Genomic DNA, 27,044 nt, shown 5'->3' on the forward strand with positions numbered 1-27,044 from the left:
TGCCGATAACCATCAAGTCTTTTTACATGTGATCAGCTGATCACACAGTAAAGGGCTACTGTAGTTGGACCTTTACTGTGATCTGTGATCAGCTATATCTGAAGGACACAGCAGTCACCGAGCCCATTGAATGTGCACCCCAGGGGGCATGCGGGAAGCAGGGTTTTGGAAGGACGTCAATAGATTCCCTCATAGAACTGGGCCTACTTGCACAAAAGAAGCTTCAAAAAGTGATTTAAGTCTCTTGTCCACCTCATTCCTAAATACCAGGACTTCCTTAACGGGAAATGTAAGGTACCTGTTGAGGCAGGTAATTGCAGAATCTACAGAAGGTACTGCCCCCTTTTTTTTATATATATAAAACCCCTCCTCCACGGGATATTGCTGCTTCAAAAAAAAAAAAAAAAAAACCTTTCCAGTCAGGGAATAATGTCTCATGTACTACAGAGTACATGGGAAATGTTTTGAGTGCCTTAGAAGCCTTCTTAGAGCCCATACTGGTAACTTTTAGTTGGATGTTGTCCAGGGGCTCAATTTTAAACAGGAACAAACCTCATCCACCAGCACAGATATGATGTTTCTTTGGAGAGGGAACAGCCGAAATAGCCTCTTGCATAGAGTCCTCTGAATCAGAAAAAAAAGCACTCCCTCGTCCACTTCGCCAGGCAAAAAAAACAAAAAGCGTTCTCTTATAACCAGAATCTAAGAGTGAAAAAGTGAGGCAGAGAAGCTGAAGGGTACCTCTTACAGCCCCTGTGGAGAGAAGTTACCAACATGGTGGTGAGTTTTTTTATATCTGCCATGGAGGCAGAAAATTTCTCCCTGTTCAAAAAGAAAGAATGGGGGTTGCCCAACAGAATTGAAGAGGAAAAAAAGACAGGAGGAAGATAAATACTTCTGCAGTACAAAAAAAGGTCAGTGTAGGGAGAAAGAAAACACCTCCTTAAGAGACCAGCTGGCAGGGGGTGTCCTGAAAACTCCCTCCACTAATTATTCTTCATATACATGAGAAAAAACCCTCAGATTAAGCCCCTCTAAAAAAACATTAGGGGCACGGCACTAAAGAGAAAGAGGGGTGACAGCAACTGTCAGTGAAAGCCTACAGCCAGAGTAAACAACCGCAGTGTAAGTATGCCCCAAGCCAGAACAGGCAAAAAAAAAAGGCGTTACAGGAAAACTGCTACACAAAGTAAGGCTGCTACACAAAAGAGCCTTTCCAAAATCAGTGCCTCAAAGCTCTAAGATAACTCTCTAAAGCAAAAACAGCTTCACTTTCCCTTATTTTTTTTTTTTTTTTTAGGCTAGCTCTAACATAAGAAAAAATATAAATAGCCATTCCCGATATGATATCCCCAAAAACAGACAGGAAGGGACGTGCAATGTAACACAAAAGGATGAACAGGCCCCTTACCAGACTGTTAAAAATGCCACAATATTTATGAACACACCCTTTTACTTGTTTTGGAAGAGTAAACCCCTGAAGGGGTCTTTAGGGACTGAGTCATACCAGCATGGATAACTACTGCCCTGGACCTGTATAGCACTCTGCGGCTAACTTCAAAATCTGGACAATGGAATACAGTGTCAAAAGTGACTTCACAGGCAGGCCCTGCATTTTTAATATTTTTTTTGTGGGGTCTGGGTATTTTCCCAGTGGCATGCCTAGGGTACCGATTTGGAAGCTGCATAAATTGCCAGAAAGGGCTGGTACATGGTCAAGTTGGAGCACAAATTAAAAAAAGAATCCACCACCTAAGGACACTAGCAAAAAAACTGAGGATAATGGTCAGTGGGAGGGGTTATATACAGGTCCTAACAGTTCTGTTTGCCAGTGTCTCATCACCTGAAGGTAGCAGCAAATAACCTAGTCATCTATGAATATGTTTGTGTCCTGTTCAATATGATCAAGAAATAGGAACTACAATAACAAAGGTTGCAAAATGAAATTTGTCCCATGGAGACTGAAAAATTATAATTACCGTTGTAGTGGCAGTTGACGTTGTGCTACTTCGTGAGCCCCACATCTGTTGAAACTGCACTCGAATTTCAGCAAAAGTCTCAATAATCACAGCAATAAAGACATTCTAAAAAAAATAAGAATTGACAGCGTTAACATAAGCTATTGCTTAATGCTAAAAAAAAATGATGAGCACATTGCAAAAAAAACTATTTTACAATACCTTAACAAGCCAAGCAAGGAAGAAAATTAGGGTAATGAAATAGAAATAGGAACGCCATCTGGGGAAACTGTCAATTGCTCTGTACATTAGGAAAACCCATCCTTCCTGAGATGCAGCTTCGTACACAGTAAATATGCTGGTTCCTGTAAGAGATAAACAGGTCTTTAACAAAATATGTAGATGTGGTATCCTAGGATACAATGTACTGATATATAACCCTTTCAAAGGAACTTCACCATGAAGTATGAGTCAGAAGCAGGATAATGGATTCAATGCATTGTTCCTACATATGAAGTGGAAGACAATATACTCAAAAAAGTACGTCAGTAGCAAAAGACATCTTGAAATACTGGTGTAAAAGAAAAGAAAAGTTGTTCACTATGTAATGTAAAATACATACTTGAAATCAGATTTTGTTCTTCCATGTATATAAATCTAAACACTATTTAGAAAAAGGTATAAATGAGCAATAAACTGTTATATTATAGTTTTTAATTAGCAATAACATATACATCCTCTAATCTCTCTTGCTCTATATTTCAGTATTTTGTCTTAGGGTTCCTTGATTTTTAAAAAAATGTAGTGTATATATTTTTTGTATATTTTTTTTCCTAAAAGGTATCAAGTAACTGTTGCTATGAGGAAGGCTGAGGCCGAAACGCGTTAGATTCTATGGACATCATATTTGCTGTTGTGCATCAATAAAGGATCTTTTAAGAAGAAGCACAGAGTTGCTGGCTTTTTGTTGGATTTATCTACAGTGGACTGGTTGGCCTGAGCACCAGCGACCAGTCTTCACATCATGTATATGACGGTAGAGCTTGGGTGAGTCTTGTATATATATATATCCATCAAGTAACTGTTTGGTGAAAAAAGTAGTAAAGCACTGTGAAGAGCATTACCTGAGGCAAAATAATTACTAGATATAAGAATTCTGTTGTTAAAAATGTTTTTAGAAAAAACAAAGGATGAACTACCCGTACAGTCATGACCAAAAATATTGGCACCCCTGCATTTCTGTCAGATAATGTACCACTTCCCCAAAAAAATTGTTGCAATTACAAATGTTTAGGCATTCCTATGTTTATTTATTTATTTTCTATTTGTTTGTATTGCTATTACACAAAAAAGCGGGGAAACAAAAAGCCAGATCTGACACTTTCCATGCAAAACTGGACTGGACAAAATTATTGGCACCTTCTCAAAACAGTAAGAAATAATTGCATTACAAGTTTGTGATGCTCCTGTAATTTGTAATCAAAGTCACCTGTATCAATTACCAGGTGCTGACTATATAAAAATCACATCGGCAACCAGTTAAAATGGTGAAAAAGTGACTGAACCCTTCTGTTGTGTGTCTGTGTGCCAAATGGAGCATTGAGAAGAGAAAGAGCAGCAACGAATTGTCTGAGGATTTGAGAACAAAAATTGTGGAAAAGTATGGACAATATCAAGGTTACAAGTCATTCTCCAAAGAGCTTAATGCTTTTGTTTCCACTGTGCGCAACATTGTTAAGAAGTTTACAGCCCATGGCACTGTAGCTAATCTCCCTGGATGTGGATGAAAGAGAAAAATTGATCAAAGGTTGCAATGAAGGATAGTTCAAATGGTGGATAAAGAACCTCGATCAACTTCTAGACAAATTCAAGCTGACCTTCAGACAGAGGGAACAACTGTGTAAGCTCGCACTATATGTTACCATCTGAATGAAAAGGGATGCTATGGTAGGAGACCCAGGAGCACTCCACTGCTGACACAGAAACATAAAAAAGCCAGATTGGAGTTTTCCAAAACTTACCTAAGGAAGCCGAAACCCTTTTGGGAGAACGTGCTGTGGACAGACGAAACAAAACTACAGGTCTTTGGTAAAGCCCATTGTTCTACTGTTTTCAGAAAAATAAATGGGGCCTTTAAAGAAAGCAATACAGTCCTCACAGTTAAACATGATGATTTGGGGTTGCTTTGCTGCTTCATGCACTGGATGACTTGACCGTGTGCATAGCATTATGAAATCTGAAGACTACCAAAGAAATCTGGGGTAAAATGTAGGGCCGAGTGTCAAAAGGCTGGGTCTCTGTCAGAGGTCATCAGTCTTACAGCAGGTCAATGACCCAAAGCACACATCAAAAAGCATCCAGAAATGCTTTAAGACAAAGAGTTTGAGAGTACAGAACTGGCCAGCAATGAGTCCAGATCCAAATCCCATTGAGCACCTGTGGAGAGATCTCAAAACATCAGTTAGGAAAAGGAACTGAGATGCTTGGAGCAGTCGGCGAAAGAGAAGTGGTCCAAAATTCCAGTAGAGAGGTTTAAGAAACAAATTTATGGTTATAGAAAGTGATTGATTTTGGTTATTAATTCCAAGGGGTGTACAGTACTACCAAATATTAAATTGAGGGTGCCAATCATTTTGTCCAGTTTTTTTGTTTGAGTTTTACGTGGAATGTGTCAGATTTGGCTTTTTGTTTCTCCACTTTTTTGTGTCATACCAATACAAACAAAAGAAATAAACATGAGAATGCCTAAACATTTGTATTTGCAACAATTTTCTGGGCAAAGATGTGCATTACCTGACAATAATGCAGGGGAGCCAATATTTTTCACCATGATTGTAGATAAACAAGGTCTAGCCACGTTTGAGTCAACATTTATTTAAAATTATGGGACTAATAATACAGTATAGTTTAAAGTGGTTGTAAAGGTAAAAGGGTTTTACCTCAATGCATTTTTTGCATAAAGGTAAAAAACCTTTCCATGTCAGCTCCCATTGTACCCCATGAAAATCTTAACTAAGCCTGATCTCGATCTAGTGCTGTGTCTGAGAGCAGCAGCACTGTTCTTCTCTACTTTTTTTTTACAGGAGGATTAGAAACACTGGGACCATTAGCTCCTACTGCTGTCAATCAAATCCTGTGAGCAGAAATGGAGGAGTGGGGCTGAGCCGCACTGTGTGTGTCAATAGACTGCACAAATGTCCTGGCAGCAATAGGGGGGACTCAGGGAATGTCCTGTGTCATGTCTCAGGAACTGCAGTGGCTCCTTTTTAAATGCATCCGTATTTAGTATACTTTTTTTTTTATGTATATCAAAGAGGTGTCCTTTCGAGTGCACATAATTTCAGTTACAGTAAGTCCACATACATCTGATAAGTAAACAATTATACTCAGGTGGTGGATACACACAGTGTTGCACATTAGCACATTTTTCAAAAGGTTGACTATAGAAATATGATTTATGGACACTGTTTAATTTAGGAGACTTTTCACATATATCATTTTTCACTGTAGGAGTTTCTTTAAGGCCCCTTTCACACTTGTGCAACCTAAAGGTCTCACAATTTTTGCCGCGATTTTTATGCAGTTTTGACTGGACTTGAAGCAATGTCTGTGTAATCTTGAGGTCTATGGACCTCAAAACACATCAAAGTCGGACTAAAGTAGTGCAGGGACTAATTTGAATTCGCTGCGACTTGAAGTCCCACAGATATGAACGGTACTCATTGGAAATCATGGGGTGCAACTTTGCAGTCCCAAGTCGTAGGACAAGTCGCACAAGTGTGAAAGGGGCCCTACTGTGTGGAGGGTTTATTATTTTAGCATGTTTATTATTATTGACTGTGCCATTGTTTTGGTTTATGACACTGCCCTGCCTGACTTTTATATGATATTATTGGAAACAGCAGGAAAGAGGACTGTGGCAGATTGAAGGTGAAGGTCAGGGATCTTAAAGTGCCACTAACCACCAATGATTGTGGGATGATTTTTGGGGGTGGTTTAAAGTGCCACTGACTACAAACGATTGTGAGATTTTTTCAAAGGTGGATGGTTAAAAGGCTTCTGACCACCAATAATTGTGGAATACTTTTTTGAAGATAAAGAAATAAAAATAAAATATAAACTAACCCAAATTTTTGTTTTTTTCACCTTAGTATAGTGAACATAATTTAAAAAAAAAGTAGCTATTAAATATCATTAGAAGAAAGCTCTATCTGCTTCAAAAAAAATATAAAATCATTTGGGTACAGCACAGTATGACAGAGTAATTGTCAAACTTTCCCAGCACTGAAAACTTAATGTAAGTGTCCTGGTATTTAAGTGGTTAAACAATGCATGTATATTTTAAGCCTAACTCTGGAAACTGGTTCATATACAGACAACGGATACACATGTAATTTAACACACATACTGTGCATACATCACGTTAATGTATGCATGTTTGTGGTCATACATGAATTATCTCACATGCATGGAAATTCTAGGACAGACAATTCCTGTAGACTGAGAAAGATGCAGTTGATATTTAAAGTCGAAGCTATTGTAAATGTATTTAAAAAAAAAAAACCAAACAAACATGTCTATACTTGCTCTGCAATCGAATTGCACAGAATGGTTGCCAACATCCTCTTCTTGGGTATCCTGCTTGCGCCGCTCCTGGCCCCTTTTCTCTGTCCAGTGACCCCATGGGAATCAGCTTCCCATTGAGGGAACTCATTCGTGCTTGCTCCTGAGCCTTGATGCTGCATCCATTGACACAGACAGTGGGATTTGGCCCCACCCCCCGCTCCCTCAATACTGGCTTTGATTGACAGCACTGGGAGCCAATGGCTTCCGATGCCCCAGACAAGCCAGCGAGACGCAGAAGTGAGGGGAGAGAAAAGGTTTCGGATGACATCAATTGTGACGAAACATGTTAGCAAGGACCTGTGACGTATGACGTTAGCAAGTTGGAAGCCATCTTTGGGTTTGAAACAAGCTCTTGGTACTTCTACTGAATGTGAGTTCATTTCCTAAATAATTTATTACTTGTTTTCGAATGTATTATGCTATGGGGGTTTTTCTTGTTTTACTTCCATGAGGCAGAGTCGGTTGATAATGTGTGGGTCCCTTGCCCTGATTGATTGATGAGGCATTTGATCATTATTTTTTATTTTAGCAAAAGAAGTACATTAATGCAATATTGGTACATAGGGGAGTTGGAATTTAGAAAAAAAAAAAAAAAGGTGAACTTATCCTTTAATTTAAAGTTATACTCTTTCACCTATACTTACCTTATCATGGGTAGAGATTTTAACATGGCGCCTAGACTACTTCCTGCTTTTGGTATATAGAAAAATGGCACCGGACTGGAAGTCACGTTTTAGACCACAAAAACATGGCTCGGACACCAGAAATTACATCATAGGGTACTAAAATATGGCACCAACACAGGAAGTGATGTTCCAAGCCCTGTCTGTTCCCATTTACTGGATTTCTGACATTCTGTGAGGGTTACATATAAAAGGTTTGTGTTTTTGCTGGTAATGTAATTCTGATTTTTATGATCTTACATGCCAATTTTCCAGCAGAATGTTCCATTCTGTTTTTAACGTGGTGGCACCGGATGTAAGTTATCTACTACCAGCTTTTATTCTGAACATACATATGTGGATGCTATTACTGTGCTACACTTAAATTCATGCCGCGATTCTTCCTGTAGTCTGGCAGCATCAGATGTAAGTGGTGTGAGCCAGCAGTATATGTCATGTATATTTTTTGTTGAAAATAAATACTACAATATAAGCTTTTTTCTCTCTGGCATTGGCGATTCACTGTTCGGATGGATGCGAGTGAGTTTTCCCTTTGATGTCCATGTATCATTTTGGAGGAATATTCATATCCAGTGAATGTTGCATGCACCCCTTGTGAAGAAGGAACAGAGAGTAATAAACAATTTTACTGCTCTATATGTTAGACAGCAATTGGTTCTGGTAAGTTTGCACTCTGTATGTTTGGTGGAGGCAAGAACACCAAGGTGGAGGTTCCCACACAGTCGACTACTGTTGTTTTTTTCAGATGAATTTTAGTATTTGCTTATGTTTTAAAGGACTACCGGTATTTTTTGGCACCATGTATGTGGTGTAATACCAGGTCACTTCAAGAGATTGTAAAGTTTCTTTTTTTGTTCAATAAAAGAAACAAAAATGTTATACTTACCTGCTCTGTGCAGTTGGATTTGATCAGAGAAGCCCAGATCCTCCTCTTCTCAGGTCCCTCTTTGGCTCTCCTGGCTCCTCCCTCTCTTCGACTGCCCCCACAGCAAGCAGCTTGCTATGGGGGGACCTGAGCCCAGGAACAGCTCTGTGTGTCCATTCAGACACGGAGCTGAGGTTCGGCCCCCGCTAACTGACTTTGATTGTAAGCAGAAGGAGCCAATGGCGCCGCTGCAGTGTCTTAACCAATGAGGAGGGGAGTTCCCCTCCCCTGAGGGCTGAGACAGTCGTGGACATCGCTGGATATTAAGAGGGGTCACATATAGGCATGGGGGGGGGGGCTGAGGGGGAAGCTTCACACAGAAGGTTATTTATCTTAATGCAAAGAGTGCATTAAGATAAAAACACTTCTCACTTTACAATCACATTCAGTTTTGTCTACAATATTGATTGTCAATATTCACTTTGATTCAATGTGTATTTGCGATATATGAGATTATTTCCTTATTTAGAGAGCTGTACAATAATTACCCATACTTATTGTTTTGTGTCTGTATATCTACACATATTGCACACTGCCACACATTGACCAATCTAGCACTGACATTCAATCTCTTCACAGAGATTTTAACATACTCCTGTCCCCATCTTTGGATAAACTAGTGCCAAAGGGAAAAACGCCCCCCCTAGAGGTAAGCATGGATTGCACTTGAAACTTCAGTCACTTCCCAAATACACTCTATTTGATGTTTAAAGAACTTTAAATCCTTCAGCAAAAAAGTTACCCGCACCAGAAAAGATTGCTTTCTTGACAATTTTTCCATGCTTCAAAATGTTCTTTCTTCTGATATAGCATCTATAACGTGGTCTGACCATGCACCTATTTTGCTTTTTGCTCTCCCTGAAACTTTCTTCCCCTCCTCCTAAACAATGCCAGTGGAGACTTAATAAGTGGCTGCTTAAAAATGAGCTGACTAAAACCTAGTTGGAAGACAATTTACGTCACTACTTTCAACTTTAAAGTGGAAGCTCCCCTGATCTGCTTCCTCTCCCCCTCCGGTGCCACATTTGACACCTTTCAGGGGAGGGGAGGAATGGGTACCTGATTTTGACAGGTACATATCCCCACTTCTTTGAGACTCTGCCGCGACTAAGTCCCTCAGAAGTTTGGCCCCCCTCATCCTCCCTCCGCCACCGGGCCAGTTAGAAAGCGCAGTGCGCTCTGTGCATGCACAGTAGGGAACCGGCAATAAAGCCAAAAGGTTTCCCCTTACCACAAATGGTGGAGGCAGCACCCAAGAGCCGATCTGAAAATCAGCTGGGGTGCCGACATTAGGGGATCCCTGGATGGGTAAGTGTCCTAATAATTAAAGTCAACAGATACAGTATTTGTAGCTGCTGTTTTTTTTTTTTTTCGTGGGAAGGGGGGGGTGTAACTCTGCTTTAACTCAGGAACTGTCCAACTTCATAGCAATCTATGGGAAACTCGCAAGACAGTGTTCAGGAGGAACTGCGTTGCTTTGTCTTCCAAACTCAAAAACGATTCTTAACTACATAAAACCCAGCTTCTCTCCAATCTTAAACATTTAAAAAAATCAAAGGCTTTATCAATGCATAGAAGCACAGTGAAGTCTATTATTAAGAAGTGGAAGGTACTAGGTGCAACACAGACCCTCCCTGGAACAGGATGTTGCTGAAAACTGGATGAAAGAACCAGGAGAAAACTGGTCAGAGAGGCTACCAAGAGACCTACAGCAACTCTGAAGTAGCTGCAGGAATTTATGGCAAAGAGTGGTCATTGTGTGCATGTGACAACAATATCACAAATTCTCCACAAATGTGGCTTGTATGGGAAGGTTGCAAGAAAAAAAGCCACTCCCCAAGAAAGGCAACATACAGACGCAGCTGAGCTTTGCAAAAATGCACCTTGATGATTTTGAGGCCAACTGGAAAAAGGTGTTAGGGTCTGATGAAACTAAAATTGAATTATTTGGCCTCAACACCTAACGATATGCCTGACAGAAATCCAATTCAGCTTACCATCTAAACAACACTAATCCTACAGTAAACTATATATGGCAGGCTCTTGCGCTAGTGAACTGATCATCAGAAAAATGATTGTGCTGTTGCTTAAATAAAAATAATAAGACAAATAAAGTGAAACAGTGTGATCCCACCTAGCAGCGCTCAAATTACAGTGTAGACAAAATATATGTGATCAAAATAAATCCATGCATATAAAGGTAAATAAATACATGTGAAAAAAATATTCAAATACATGTGAGAAAGTATCACTGTGAACTATGAATCCAGTCCAAACAATAATCCAGTAGAAAATAATCCAGTGAAAAAATTCCAGTGAAAAAAAAACATATATATGTATAAAAATCCAATTTATATAATATATGAAGAAAAGTGAAAGAATGGTGATGTAATGATGATCCAGTGAGATTCTAGTGTTAGCCGAACAGAAACACACCAAAAGGGTCCACCACCTCTGTGCTCCACTCCCCTCGGCTAGAACACTCACCCCCACTTTTTGCCCTCCACTCTCATGGATCGGGCTGATCAAGCTTAGACAAATCCACCATGGCACAGGATCCGAGGAATATTAGGTCCTTAAAGACTAACAAGCTGCCGCACTACATGTTCTTCAGGTTGCTTCTTTCCGAATTTCTTCTTATCTTCTGAAAGATCTGAGCAGTTGTGGAAGACCTCCTCAAAATGGGACTTTGTTCTTGCTTTAGCCTCACTCTCTACGGCACTGAGCTGCACTCCATAATACCAGAAGGAAACACCGGCACAGCATTCCACTCCGCCCGCTCTTCCGTTACTTTTCCTCCAGCACCCACAACAGCTCCCCGGTTACCGGCCCCGCCATTTGCATTCACCAAGGCAACCAATAAAGCATGGAGGTGCTAATATCATGTTAAGGGGGTATTTCTCTGCAGCACGGACTGGAGCATTTATCAGGATAGAAGGAAAAATGCATGGGGCAAAATACCATAAAATTTTTAGGAAAATCTGCTGCCCTCTGCCAGAAAGTTGTCAATGAGAAAAAGGTTTACCTTCCAACATGACAATGACCGAAAGCACACAGCAACAATAGCCACACAGTGGTTGAAGGAGAAAAAGGTGAATGTCCTTGCATGGCCTAGTCAGAGCCCAGACTAAGGCCCCTTTCACACGGGTGGATAAAATAGAGCTTTTAGCTGCTGATAGATTAGGTTATCTACCGCAGCTAAACTGAGACAATGCTTTCTTATGACCCTTTTCACACACAACGTTTAGCAGCAGTTTAATTTCATATAATTTTGTACATTTAGAAAAAATAGATTTTACTGCGTCCAGGACCGAGTTATCGCAGCTATCTGAACATAATCGTTGGTAATCGCAGTGCACTTTTTCAACTGCGGATAGCACCGGCAACAAAATAAAGAATAGCAGGAAGCACATCAGAATGGGAATGACACAGGAAGTTGAAAAAGGGAGTGTATAGAGAGTGTATAGAGAGAGGAGCAATGTGATATCTCTCATGAGGCCATAATAGCCTTGGTGCACAACCGACCAGAGATTTTAAGACCCTGAATGCCCAGGATACTCCGACAGAGTCATGAAGAGGTTGAAATGGGAGGAAGTGTACCGATTTCTGACTTCAAACTGAGAAAATATGTCTGCAAGTGAACAGGAGAACCTTCAGGTTCAGGGGTACACATACATGGGGTCAATTGTCTATAGCAACCATACCTTAAAAATAGCAAATGCAGTTTCCAAGGGTAAATTGTTTGCTTTTGGTGAATTATTTGTGCCCCATGCTTTATGTTTGTCATATGTTAAATTGTTTTTTTCAATGGAATATATTGCAGTAAAGGAGATTTGTACAAGATGTCGGTCCCTTATGTGATCGCTACAAGAAGGATCTCAATGAAGAGAGGTCTCCCGAGAGAAGTGGAGCACCTTCAACGCATCGTAGGCCAAACCCCCATGCAGAGGCTTTGTCATTTTTGAGGCACACCACTGAAATGCGACCGTAAGTTGTCTTTTTTTCTTAATCCAAGAAGCTGCAGAAATTGTCTAATTTTTTATTTTTTAATAAATCTTTGAATGCAATTATTTTTAACTAGAACCATCTCAAGCGTTCCCACAAGATCAAGGCGTGGAAGTATGTCATCAGACAATGGAATCGAAGCTGAAGCAAACCAAGAGACAAATGCAGAACCAGTTTCTCTGGATGAAAATCAACCACCTACTCAAGCACCTGTGGTATGTTTCTTTCAAAGTGTCACATATTGTCATATCACAACATCCATCTCCAAACCACTTATTGTTGACACCTTAAAAAATGGCAGATGGTGTTAGTGCAGTGACATATTTGTAGAAAAGCTTAGGTGTATTCTCATTCTACTTACAGGCAAATAATCAAGTTCCACCACCCATCAAACACGCCGTACTCAGCAAGAGCCCCCTTTTGAAGAATATTTTGATCGCTTACTTGAAGAAATGAGAAACCATTCTCAAAGATGATGATGAATTCCTCAAGATCTCGGACCCTGATGTGATGTTTTGTAGAATGTTACTGTCTGTAATCAGGGAGGTCCCTCTTAATAAGTGTACTGAGGTCAAGGGTGATGTATATGCATATATTATGTATATAGTTTCTGGTTGCAAAGAGCAATGCCCCTTTCCTAGATTTCAGTACTGGGGATTGGGTTTTAGTACACCAAGTGGCTTTTTTACAAAATTACTGCCCGTCCATCATTACCATTACAGTACACCTGCTATGAGCCCTTACTCAGGATCCCCACCAATGTACACACCTTTCCCATCTCATTAGGGTTTACAAAGAATGCATGAGCAGCCAAACCCCTGTCATCTACCCTCCTCTTTATCTTCACAATCTAAATCATCCATAGATGTGGGCAGTGAACCAAGCCATTCTTCCCTGCATTCTCCTTACCGGTTTATGAAAGCTTGCAGTTTTGTTGACAGCTTCTAATTTGCTATTTATATGGCTATTTTATTTTTATATTGTGGTTTAATCAGACTGATACCTCTGCTGTAATCAGATATATCCAAACTCCTGCTGATTCTTATGTATCCTATCCCCACTAAAGGCAGGTTTTCATCGTGGCTTCAATTTACCTTCTCAACCCCCCCTTTATGTCCTCAGCTCCAGCCATCTTGTCTGTATACAGCCTGCTAAACCAGAATGTGTCCAAGTAAGATAAATGACAGTATATTTTTCACAGATCCTGATAAATCTTGCCAAACCAAATCCGTTTTTTTTTTTTTTTTTGGAAAAGAAGTAGAGGAGATGAAGGAGAGGTTACCAACATAAAATCACACCACACAATTTAATGATGCATTTTACATGGGGACATGTCTTAGCAGGAGGTTGGGCACACTTTAAAGTTTGTTTGTTTGAGAACCCAATTTTTTTTTTTTATAGCAATATTGGTGGCCACTGTACACACAGTACAACACAGTAGTTGGTAACAGTTGTGGTTTATGCAAGGGGTTAATTGCAACTCATTTTTCTTTATCCTCTAAAGGTTATGTGGAGCACAGCATGCCAAAACTACATTCACTGCATGCTCAACATCCAGGTGCATTGATGTTAATAAAACATGCCATTTTGATGTACATATTCCAAAAGCACACTCCACTGTTCGGCGTGCTCTACTCAGTCAATAATTAAAAAATGCGTTTCCTGGAATCAGAGCCATGCCTCGTGTAGGGCTTGAGAAGTTAGGTGGATTAAGCAAATGCCTCATCTGCTACAACTACTAGAGGCAGATCAGGACCAGCAGCACCAGGCAGAGGCCTTAATTGTGGCACGTCAAATTCCTCATATTGAAAACGTTGACCCATCACAGAAGTACAAAATATTCTAGAATCTCTAGAACTTTCATAGACCCCAACATCCACGGCTATAAATTTCATGTTGAGTCCCAGCAGAACAATAGAGAAATACTTCTTGTAGTTAAAGAAGCGGGAACCAGAATTAGGTGGCTTGATGAGACAGACATGTTTACCATCTAATGCCCCAATGCAATTTGGAAAGTTAGTTTTCTCCCAAAACTCATCAGCTATTTCTTCCAACACATCGGATGTTGATTCTGGCATAACTGAATTTTTTAGTTCTTCCCACAGGATGAGACAAGTGTCATGCACAATTGTTGACACGGTTGATATTCCCATTACAAATTGATGGTGTAAGGAGGTGAAACTGGCACCAGTGGCAAGGTATCTGCAATTAAATAATTGAGAAAAAATTAGAAATCTGAAGATAGATAATTACGCATATTTTTTAAGCATTGGTTAAACATATCGAAAACCTACCTTAACGTCAATAACAGCCGTTCTTCCGCACTTATGCTTCCTCTCATGTTGGTGTGCCCTCGGGTTCAGACGTCCTCTTACAAGGTATAGTAACTGATCAATGGTTGCCACTGACATCCGAGTAAAATTGTAGAACTTTTCTTGGTGAGTGTGCAGTTGACCAAACATGAGGGCAAAGTAGCCAATAGATGGATGCTGGGAGGTCAAAGGATGGACCCAGTAGAGAAGACGTCTCCTCCGCTGAATCAGATCCATCTGTCTCCTCCTTTTAATTCTCATAAGCAGCAATATGTGCATTGCAATCATATGTCTTCCGTTATCCAAGCTCAATGCTTACACTTTAACAAAGGTTGAACTCCTCTCACTGAACAAGGAAACAAGCACTGAACAAAGACACAGGAAATGGGTGGGCAGAAATGCACTATGGGTAGTCAAGGGACAAAAAAATAAACATAGTTGCTATGGAAATGACAAACATAGTTCAAACGCCACCGCATGTAAACGCATGTAAACTCAAGTAATCCTAATGTACACCTCAAGTGATCGTTGTGCTTGGAGTCTTGGGATTTCAAGACAACAAAAACATGCTTTTACCAATGGCAGAACAACCGCCCGTGTGAAAGAGGCCTTAAACCCCATTGAAAATCTGTGGAATAACTTTAAGACTGCAGTCCCCAAACAGGCACCATAAAATTTAAGTGAACTTGAGCAGTTCTGCAAAGAAGAGTGGGCAACGCCATCCACAACTCTGCCCCCAGCTACAACATTAACCTAGTCTCAAAATACCAACCTAATTGCTCGCTTTGTCCCTCCCAAGACCTCCTGCTCTCTAGCTCCCTTGTCACCTCCTCCCATTCTCATCTCCAGGAATTTTCCTGAGCCTCTCCATCCTATTGAACTCCCTACCCTAATCTGTCCGATTATCTCCAACTATGTTTGCTTTTAGATGATCCCTGAAAACGCATCTCTTCAGAGAAGCCTGTCCTGCCTTCCCCTAAAAACTGTACTTTAATTTTCTCCATCAGCTCCTCCCCCACAGCTATTACCTTTTGTATCACTTGTCCCTCCCTCCTAGATTGTAGGCTCTAATGAGCAGGGCTCTCTGATTGCTGCTGTATTGAATTGTATTTTAACTGTACAAAGTCTACATGTGCCACATTAATAGAGACATATCTCAACAAACTAAAAGCTGTATTTTTTTTTAATTCCAACATTTTTATTGTTTTTTCCACATAATACAGTTACATACTGTCAGGTACCTTGGTTGAGGCCGAAGTGCTGAGAGGGCTTCCCTTGCAGCTCGGTGCGGATCACCCCTGGAGGTGAGACAGGAGATGACACGTCCCAAGGAGCACTGGATGCTGGTGAAATCCGGATGGATGGATGGTATGGTATGGACACCCAGGACCGCTTCCAGGAGATCTAAAGGTGCTCAGTGGAAAAAGACACAAGGTTAATGCCAGGCCGAGGGTCATACACAGTTAATCAGTCCGGAAGTAATGAGCCAAGTGGAAGGTAGCAAAGGGGCAAGACAAGAGAGAGTCCGTGAGATCCAAGCCAAGGTCGGTACACAGGAGATCCAGCAGGGGTGTCAGAGCAAAGAGTGGTCAGGTAAGCCAAGGTCGATCAAGGGAGAAGATGCAGACAGGTCAAAGAAGCAAGCCGGGTCAAAACAGGAACACAGGTAAACGGACAGGTCACGGGTACAGGAGCTGACGATAAACCAGCACTGAGCACACCGGAAGAGCGTCTTATATAGGGCCAGGGCTGGGGAGATGGGCGTGGTGACACACCTGCTCTGCATCCGGCGATCTATTGCTGTTGAATGGTGATTCCTTTCCTGACAGTGCCCCCCCCTGAGGGGCAGCCTCTGGATGCCCAACGACCATGTTTTTCTGGAAATTTTTTGTGAAATTCTCTCAAAAGTTTAGGGGCGTGGATGTTACTCAATGGTTCCCATGAATTGTCCTCCGGAGGATATCCTTTCCATTTAATCAAGTATTGAGTACGGTTGCCTCTTTGTCGACAATCCAAGATATTCTCAACCTCAAATTCAGGCTCCCCTTCTACTGAAACTGGAGGAGGTGGTACCTCTTCTCTTCCCGGGAAGGGGCTTGGTACCGCTGGCTTAAGTAGCGAGGCATGAAATACTGGATGAATTTTGAAAGAGCCGGGCAAGGCCAATTCAAAGGCCACAGGATTCACCACTCTCTTGACCTGAAAAGGACCGATGAATCTTGGCCCCAATTTCTTGGATGGGCAGGATAATTTCAAATTAATTGAAGAGAGCCAAACTCGATCTCCAACTTTGTACACTGGGTTCTCCCTCCGTTTGAGGTCAAAGAATTTCTTATAGTCCTGTTGTGCTTTATGAATATTGTCTCGTAACAACTGGAAATTAGTTTTAATGGCTGCTAGCCGATCATGGACTGCGGGAACCGTTATTTCCTGATCCAAGTTAGGCAAAAAAGAAGGATGAAAGCCATAATTAGCCCAAAACGGGGTTTGGTTGGTTGCGGCGTGTATGGAATTATTGTAGGCAAATTCTGCGCATGGAAGCAGGGAGGTCCAGTCGTCCTGAGAGCTGGTGCAAAAACATCGGAGGTACTGTTCCAGGGTTTGATTGGTTCTCTCTGTTTGCCCATTACTTTGTGGATGGTAAGCAGATGACAGGGACACTTCAACCGACAAGGACTTGCAGAGCTCCTTCCAAAATCTAGAGGTGAATTGAACACCTCGGTCTGACACTATATTATTTGGAAGTCCATGTAGCCTGACCACCTCTTTGATAAATGTGTTGGCTGTTTCCAGGGCGGAGGGAGTGCCCCTCATGGGCAAGAAGTGAGCCATTTTTGAGAGTCGGTCCACGACTACCAAGATGGTGGAAAACCCCTCTGAGGGTGGTAGCTCAACTATAAAGTCCATAGACAGACCTTTCCAGGGCTGCTCGGGAATCGGCAATGGTCTTAACAGGCCCCATGATTTGACTTTAGCCCCTTTGTTACGTTGGCACGTGATGCAGGAATTTACATAGCTTCTGCAGTCCTGATGTAGCTTAGGCCACCAGAAGCGGCGTTGGATAAGTTCGTAGGTCTTTTTTACCCCGAAATGTCCAGCGAGTTTGTGGTCGTGAAAGGTTTTAAGGACCAACAATCTCACTTGTGTAGAAACAAAAATTTTTCCCTGGTGCCAGAGGAATCCTTCCCGTTTATTTAGAGAACCGGCTTCGAGTTCAGTACATTGAGTAGAGGCTTGCTGAATTGTGGACTGTAGGTCAGTGTGAATTAGAAAAAAGTTTTGAGCTGATAGGATGGTATTGGGCTCCGTCGTGCTGGGAGTATCCGGAAACATTCGGGACAGGGCGTCTGCCTTTCCATTCTTAGATCCTGGTCTGTAGGTAATATGGAAATTAAAGCGTGAAAAGAATAGAGCCCACCGGGCTTGCCGAGGTCTTAGGCGTCTAGCAGTCCTGAGATACTCTAGATTCTTGTGATCCGTGAATATCATGATAGGGTGTGCCGCGCCTTCAAGCAGGTACCTCCATTCTTCTAGAGCACATTTAATAGCCAGAAGTTCCCGATCCCCCACATCGTAGTTCTTCTCTGGGGGTGACATTTTCCGAGAGAAGAAAGCTACTGGGTGTAGCAGGGTCTTCGGGCCTTGTCGCTGGGACAGAATAGCCCCTGTGGCTACTTCCGAAGCATCCACTTCGAGAATATAAGGTAAGACCGGGTCGGGGTGTTGAAGAATAGGTGCGGTCACAAACAGGCTTTTTAATTTATCAAAAGCTGACTGAGCCTCCGGTGACCAGCGGAAGCGAATCTGCTGGCGCGTTAGTTGGGTGATGGGTGCGATAATTGTTGAGAATCCCTTTATGAATCTTCTGTAGAAGTTAGCGAAGCCCACAAATCGCTGAACTCCCTTCTTATCAGTGGGGGCTGGCCACTCCAAAATGGCTTTTACTTTTTGTGGATCCATAGAGACACCCTCAGTTGAAATAATAAGCCCTAGGAACTGGATGGACTTCCTCTCAAATTCACATTTTTCCAGTTTCACATAGAGCCCATGTTTCCTTAAGGTGGTTAATACTTTTTTGACATGAATCCGGTGGAGTTCCAGAGTGGAGGAGAAGACCAAGATGTCATCTAGGTACACGATTAAGAAGTTGTCCAGGAACTCTCGAAAAATGTCATTGACTAGATGTTGAAATGTGGCCGGGGCATTACATAGCCCGAAGGGCATGACCAGATATTCGAAGTGGCCGAAACGGGTTCTAAACGCCGTTTTCCACTCATCCCCTTCTCGGATGCGAATAAGGTTGTACGCTCCTCGGAGGTCTAATTTGGTAAAGACCCGGGCAGACCGGAAGCGCTGGAACAATTCTGGAATCAAGGGGAGAGGATAACGATTTTTGATGGTAACTTTGTTGAGTTCCCGGTAATCAACACAGGGTCTTAACGTGCCATCTTTTTTCTCAACAAAGAAGATTCCAGCGCCAGCTGGGGAGGACGAGGGCCGGATGAACCCCTTTTCCAGGTTCTCGTTGACATAAGTCCGAAGAGTTTCTAATTCCTTCTCAGATAAGGGAAATATTCTTCCAAAAGGGATCTCGGCTCCTGGAAGAAGCTCAATGGGGCAGTCGTACGGCCTGTGAGGGGGTAGAGCATCAGCCTTTTTTTTGTCGAATACATCCCTAAAGTCCTGATAGGCTGCGGGAATGTCTTCAGGAAGGTCTAGGGCTGGCTGAACGGCCAGACATGTGGCAGGAGCGTTGGGTCCAGGGGGAAAGCAATGGTCCAGGCAATATTTGGACGAGAAGGAAATCCTCTTCTTCACCCAGTCAATTTGTGGGTTATGAGCCTGGAGCCATGGAAGGCCTAGGATAACCGGGAATAAGGGAGAGGACAAGACATCAAAGCGGAGGAGCTCTTGATGGCCCGAGTTTGTGGTAGTGAGTACCGGATAGGTTTCTCTGGTCACAGGTCCGGAACTAGGCAGGGACCCGTCGGCCAGAAAGACTTGAAGCCGTTGCTCCTTAATTTGTAGGGGGACCCCCAGTTTCCTTGCTAGTGTACAATCCAGAAAACAACTGCAAGCTCCGGAGTCAACAATTGCCGTGAGCTGGATCTTCTCTTCTGCTACCTGTAAGGAGATAGGAAGGATAAGGTGAGCAGGGGATGGCTCAGAGACCTGACAGTTCAAGACAGACCGTGAATAGCACTTACTGGGCCTCACGGGGCAGTTGCGGAGGAAGTGGCCGGAGGCTCCACAGTATAGACAGAGGTTAGCCTGGCGGCGACGTTGTCTCTCTTCGGGTGTTAGGGAGGAACGAATTAGTCCAATCTGCATGGGTTCACCGTCCGCAGAGGCATTCATAGCTGGTGCAGGGGGAGGAGAGGCGGCAAACGGGACCTTAGGCATCACCCAAGAAGCTCGGGCCCCCTGGAGGCGTTCTGAGCGTCGTTCCCGCAGACGCCTGTCCATTTGGATGGCTAGAGAGATCAAGTCTTCCAGGGATGCAGGTGTCTCTATCCGAGCAAGCTCATCTTTTAGAGCTTCAGAGAGGCCATGACGGTACTGGTATTTCAATGCCGCCTCATTCCAGTCCGTGTCGGCTGCCCATCTACGGAAGTCTACAGTGTAGTCCTCGGCCGGGCGTTTATTCTGCTGTAAGGCATGTAAAGCAGACTCTGCTGTGACCGTGCGCTGAGGATCTTCATATAGCTGGGCCATGGCCTCAAAAAAGGAGCTTACTGAGTTCAAGGTAGGACTCTTCTGTTCAAGGAGGTTGTGTGCCCAAGTCTGGGGTTCTTCAGCTAATAAGGAGATTATAAACCCCACTTTAATGGATTCCGAGGAGAAGGTCCTGGGCTGAAGAGCCAAATATAATAAACAGGCATTTTTGAAAGCCCTAAATTTCCTTCGCTCCCCACGGAAGCGTTCAGGCGTGGGCACCCGTGGCTCTGGTGGCGGAGCTGAAGCTGAATGGGCGGAGCTAGCTTGATCCGGTTGAGAAGGAGCCGGTAAAGAGCTAGTGGCAGGCTGATTAGGATCATTCGGAAGAGATGAGCCGGCTAGGTTTACTACCCGACCTTCCAGTTGGAAGTAGCCATCTTGCAGTCTTTGTACGGCTTGGGTTAGGGCTGAAACCTGTTGGCATAAAGCCTCGAGCGGGGAAGCACCTCTGTCGGCCTCTGACATGGCTGGTTTATGCTGTCAGGTACCTTGGTTGAGGCCGAAGTGCTGAGAGGGCTTCCCTTGCAGCTCGGTGCGGATCACCCCTGGAGGTGAGACAGGAGATGACACGTCCCAAGGAGCACTGGATGCTGGTGAAATCCGGATGGATGGATGGTATGGTATGGACACCCAGGACCGCTTCCAGGAGATCTAAAGGTGCTCAGTGGAAAAAGACACAAGGTTAATGCCAGGCCGAGGGTCATACACAGTTAATCAGTCCGGAAGTAATGAGCCAAGTGGAAGGTAGCAAAGGGGCAAGACAAGAGAGAGTCCGTGAGATCCAAGCCAAGGTCGGTACACAGGAGATCCAGCAGGGGTGTCAGAGCAAAGAGTGGTCAGGTAAGCCAAGGTCGATCAAGGGAGAAGATGCAGACAGGTCAAAGAAGCAAGCCGGGTCAAAACAGGAACACAGGTAAACGGACAGGTCACGGGTACAGGAGCTGACGATAAACCAGCACTGAGCACACCGGAAGAGCGTCTTATATAGGGCCAGGGCTGGGGAGATGGGCGTGGTGACACACCTGCTCTGCATCCGGCGATCTATTGCTGTTGAATGGTGATTCCTTTCCTGACACATACAAAACATGCACAACATTCATGGTATTCACAAAACTTCTACCACAAGTGTCCATTCTATTCAACATATAAATCCCTATTGGAGATTCTCCCCGGCTTCCAAGGTCCCAAGGAGAAGAAGAGGAGAAATCCCACCCCACACCTCCACATCCTCCCACAACACTTCAGTGATTAACAGTGCAATCCAACCATATGTCAACCCTCTGAGGAGGGATATAAATCATAAAACAACCCAATTGTGATACACATACTCAAACAATTAATCAATCCTCTACCTCTCTTCCCTGTGGTTTAATATTAACCCAAAATACTCGATAAAAAAAAAAAAAAAAAAAATTGTTTTAAACATAACCCACCCCATGACTCCACATCTCCCCACACCACTTCAATAATTAACAGTGCACTTCATCTATATGTCGACCCTCCGATGAGGGATATAAATCATAAAACTACATAATTGTGATATACATATTCAAAAAGTGATTCAATCCTCTACCCATCTTCCCTGTGGTTTAAAATATCAATCCTCAGTACTCGATGGGTATAAGAGAGAGAGAAAAAAAAAAAAATTAATAAATCCCCACCCTTATTCCTTCTAAATGTTTTTATGTAGTGCCCTCCAAAAAAAAAAAAAAAAAAAATTATTCTTAAGTTTCAAATGTGATTAAATTATACACAGTGTAAATTATCCGACCCTATCCAATCCACCACTTATATCTACCCCCCCAACTCCAAAGGGATGGGGATAACACCAGCATCAAATCCGCCACCTCCATCTAGTGAGAGAGAAAAAAAAAAAAACCCTGTATTCCCCTAGGGCCTTATGCCTTTTGAATCTCCTAACCACCATATCTTTTTCCCGGCTTGATATATCCCCTCCTGTCTAAACGACAAAAAAAAAAAAAAAATTCCCCCCCTCCTATCCCCCATTTCCTCCCTATTCTCCCATAATTGGTCCAGGGCTGCCAGCAGACACGGGTTTTTTCCTCCCTACCACTGCGTGCTGCTATCAATGTCTCCATCCGATATATTTCATTTACCTTAGAGATCCATGTTTGTAAGGATGGAGATATGGTTTGTCTCCATACCCCAGGAATACACGCCTTGGCCGCATTAAGCAGATGAATCAGAAGGGAATTCCTGTATTTCCTAATTGATAACTTTGTCGAATGTAAGAGACATAAAGCCGGATCTCCTCCCACCTCAATTGTAGTGAGATTTTTAATCACTTTCGCTATCTCTGACCAATAGCCCTTAATCCGGGGACAGGACCAGAAAATGTGAAGCATCGATCCGCCCACTTCTCCACATCTCCAACAGATGTCAGGGTTTTTTTTTTTTGTCCATCTTATGTAATATTGCTGGAACTCTGTACCACCTCACCATAATTTTGTAGCTAATCTCCTGATATTTATTGGCTATTGAAGCCTTGTGTGCGAGTGTTAATATTTTTTTTTGTTTGCTGTAAATTAAAGTTAATTCCTAATTCCCGTTCCCATTTAAGCATAAAGGTCAATGTTTGTTCATCTTGTTCTTTAGATAAAAGGGAGTAAAGGAACGATAGGGTGTGTGGAATTGTATTTCCTCCTCTACATAGAGTTTCGAATGGTGTCAGGGGCCGGGGGGCATATCCCTGTTTCAGTAGATCTACCAGATAATGTCTAATTTGAAACGCAGAAAACATGTCCAAGGTTTCCTCTGACCAGGTCATGATCTCTCTCACGGTGGGGGGGGGGGGTTCTCCTGAGTCCATATATCTACCAAACGTATTTTCCCTCCCCGTGCGAGGTTTCTTATCTTCCCCTTATTGCATCCCGGCAGAAACTCCATATTTCCCACTAATGGTAACATAGGAGAAATTGGGGGTGCTATCTGTATTTTTTTTTGTATACTTCTACATACCTTTATTGTAGTTCCTATCGTCGGGTGCGAATATATAGGATCGTCGAGAGATATCGGTACCCAAGGGGCCATGGGGACTGGACCTTCTGTCAATGCGTTTTCCACACTCACCCATTGTTTAGCTTTCGCGTTACAGTGCCAGTCCAGTACCCGTGTAAGATGTATTGCCCTATGGTAACGCTTAAGGTCTGGCAGACCTATCCCCCCTTGGGATTTGGGCCGAGTAAGAATATTTATTCCTATTCTTGGAGCTTTATTGGCCCACACAAATGTTCTCAGCAAAGTTTTCATTTGCGTAAAAAAATATTCTGGTATTTTTATTGGCAGAGCCTGTAATAGATATAACACACGTGGGAGTACATTCATCTTCCAGGAGCTGCTTCTTCCAAACCATGCCAATGCCAGGGTCTGCCACCTCGCAATATCTTTCTTGAGCGTTCTCAAGAAAGGGGGAAAATTAGCCTCAAACAGATCTTCTGTTCGGGGTGTGATATGCACTCCTAAGTATATAAATGACTTTATTGCCCATTGAAAGGAAAAAAAAGGTTGTAATTCCCTCCAGTCCGCAGCTGGGATTGTAATGTTCATTGCCACTGATTTTGCTAAGTTTACTTTGAAGTGAGAAAGCTTCCCATATTTCTGTATTGCCCCTAAAATTAGAGGCAACTCTTGTGCCGGTTTTGTTGTAAAAAAAATTAGATCATCGGCATAGGCTGCTAGTTTATGTTGCGCTCCCCCCATGTGTAATCCCTTAATCTCTGTATCTTTCCGAATTGTACATAAAAGAGGTTCTAATGTCAAGATAAAGATTAATGGGGATAGCGGGCATCCCTGGCGTGTACCGTTTTTGATTTAAAAAAAATCTGATCTCCATCCATTTACGTTTACTGCAGCTGTAGGTCAGGGCCAGATTAAGAGCATCATGGGCTTGGTGCTGAGGATTTTGAAGGGCCTTAAGGGCCATGCCTTGGCATGCACCCAGAGGAGGAAGGGTGCAGCCATGCATGCCTAATTCAACATGGGATGCTGTCTCTGAAGCCCATAAACACATCCATGCATCGGCAACTGTCCCTCCTTGTCTGGCCTTCGTGCTGTGTGGGGAGGTTCTGAGGGAGCTGCCTGGGGAAGCGAGCATAGAAGCCAGACTTCTGTGTTTACAAGTGACAGAAGAGCGGTAACAGTGAATATGGCCAACCCGGGGCCTATATAAAGGTAGGGGCCTGGAGCTGCAGCTCCAATAGCCCCTACGTTAATCTGGCCCTGCTGTAGGTCCCGAATATAATGCCATAATGCTCGTTCTCATCCATTCCCCCAACCCAATATGTGACAGGGTGGCCTCGATAAAATCCCAGGCCACCCTGTCAAAGGCCTTTTCTGCGTCAACAGAGAGGAGCATCAGAGGTTTTTGCAATCGCTGGGCGTGAAATATGAGATCAATTACTCTAGTTGCATTGTCCCTTGCTTCTCTTGAAGGAACAAATCCCACCTGATCAAATTGTATCAGTTGCGGGATATATGTTATGATTCTATTCGCAATAATTTTAGCAAATAGTTTCGCGTCCAGGTTCAATAACGCAATAGGACGGTAGTTACCACACAAAGAGGGGTCCTTACCCTCTTTATGTATTAGTGAGATATAAGCCCGTAGGCATCGGGCTTCCTTTAGCGATATTATTAAAATGAGCTAATAAAGGGACTTTTAACTGTGGCCAAAATTGTTTGTAATACGACAAAGTTAGGCCATCGGGGCCCGGGGCTTTGTGAGGTTTATTTTGGTTAATAGCATATTCTAATTCCTCCTCTAGAATGTCTCCTTCCATTGCCTCTATTTGTTCTTTCTTCAAAGAGGGCATCCCAGACGTTTCCACATATTCCCGCGCTTTTGAGACCTGGCCTCTATCCTCTTTATCTACTTCTCCCCCTGTATTTATATTATAGAGGGATTGATAAAAATTGCTAAATTCCTTCACAATTTCCTCAGACTCTACAACTTTCTCGCCCTTCTTTGATTGTATCTGAGCAATTACTGTCTTTTTCTGGGGTCCCCGTAGCGCCCTGGCCAACATGGCCCCTGGTTTATTGGAGAATTCATATATTTGCCTCCTCATGAATGTTAAACTTTTAATTGTTTTTTGATATAGAAGTGTATTCAGTTCTTCTCTAGTCTTGATAAGAGAATGTAAGTGTTCCTTCGCTAGTGATTTTTTATGTGTGGCGCTCAGTTTTTCTAGCTGTATCGTCAATTCCTTTACTCTCTTTTCGTATTCTTTTTTACGACGAGATCCCAACATCATTAATGTCCCCCTTATAACACATTTATGTGCTTCCCACACCATAGATGGTGAGGTCTGCGGTCCATTATTTTCTTTAAAATAATTTGTCAAGGCTAATTCTATTTCTGTTCTCAATTCCGGAGACTGTAATAACGCTTCATTCAGTCTCCAAGTAGGAGGTTTTGGTGATACGGAGTCCAGATCCATTACAATATGTACTGGGGCATGGTCTGACATAATTGGTGTTCCAATCGTGGTAGCTTTGACCCTTCCCAGTTCAATCTGAGGGATCATAAATCTATCCAACCATGAATACGTGTTATGAGATGTGGAGAAGTACAAAAAATCCTTTTCACCTGCATGCATGATCCTCCACGGATCAATCAGGTCAAGGAGGGAAAGTTCCTTTCTAAGGCCGTTGAGTTTTGCGTATGACAGGTGGGAGGAGCCTCGTGATGTGTCTAATAAGGGTTCTGCCACATAATTCCAGTCACCTCCCATTATCAATGTTCCTTCTCGAAAATCCAATATCAGCGGCAATAGCTGCTGTAGAAATGCTAAGTGATTCACATTTGGGAAATATACATTAACCATCGTTATTGTCTTTTGTCTTATTGTACCCTTTATCATAAGGTATCTTCCTTGTGGGTCTATCTTTGATTCCCGGTGCGTCCAGTCTACTTCCTTCGCTATGACCATACTGACCCCTTTTGATTTCGGAATTGGTGAGGGGGCGTGATACGCCCATGGGTAATTTCTGTTGCACAATTTGGGTATACTATCGGATTTAAAATACGTTTCCTGAAAGAAAGCCACCTGTGTGTGGCCCTTTCTTATATAATTCAGTACCCGCATGCGTTTCTCGGGGGTAGTTAGTCCCCTTACATTTAATGAGGTCAGCTTCAAACCCGTTCTAACAGCCCTGGCCATTTTACCCTACTCTCCTCAGTCCCTAATATGTACTATTCCCACTCCCCCAGTATGGGGGGAGGGGGGAGGCGTATAGAAGGAGAAGAGGAAGAGACACAAAAAAATAAATAAATAAATAAATAAATAAATTAAGGGAAGCGTTTCCCCCTTTCTGTGTCGCTCTCTAGGGGGGGATGTATCACCGCCCGATCCTCTCTGTTATTCCCCTCTATTCCCTAATCGTCAAACCTTGACCAAAGTGCGACTACGCACTTATCTATTTCAGGGGCGTGTGGGAGGGTCGCTCCATGAGACTTTTATTAATTATACGAAGAGAGAAAGACAAAAAAAAAGAGAAAACAAAGCAATAACTTTCTCACTTCAAACTATAGGCATTGCTCCTTGGGGCCTGGCGAGGCACCGCTCCGACTTTATTTTTTTTATGAGGAGCGGGGTAGCACGATAGGCACTTATATTATTTAGGGGATTAATTTTGAGCCCATTACTTATGATCCCTTTCGCGGGGGCATTTTACTTATGTATCCAATAATTTAATCTAACCAACCGGAATCTGTCCACCCCTTTTTTGATCATTGCAGGTTTGCACCTTATGGCCTCTTCGTGCTATCCCCGGTCCCCAAACTATAATAACTATT

At 42.7% G+C, this 27,044-nt stretch overlaps 1 protein-coding gene across 2 annotated transcripts in view; it reads right to left on the reverse strand.

The window, feature by feature from the left end:
• NALCN (sodium leak channel, non-selective) overlaps positions 1-27,044 on the reverse strand; it is an 897,007-nt gene that overhangs the window by 448,984 nt on the left and 420,979 nt on the right. For both annotated transcript variants that reach the window (XM_082245388.1, XM_082245387.1), the window contains 2 exons: positions 2,181-2,323; positions 1,980-2,084 (listed from right to left, as the gene is read on the reverse strand). In XM_082245388.1, the coding sequence (XP_082101514.1) occupies positions 1,980-2,084; positions 2,181-2,323 (248 nt within the window). The remainder of the gene's footprint in view (positions 1-1,979; positions 2,085-2,180; positions 2,324-27,044) is intronic.

Source organism: Pelophylax lessonae, assembly GCF_965119305.1.
Source record: "Pelophylax lessonae genome assembly, chromosome: 2".
Taxonomy (NCBI): Eukaryota; Metazoa; Chordata; class Amphibia; order Anura; family Ranidae; genus Pelophylax; species Pelophylax lessonae.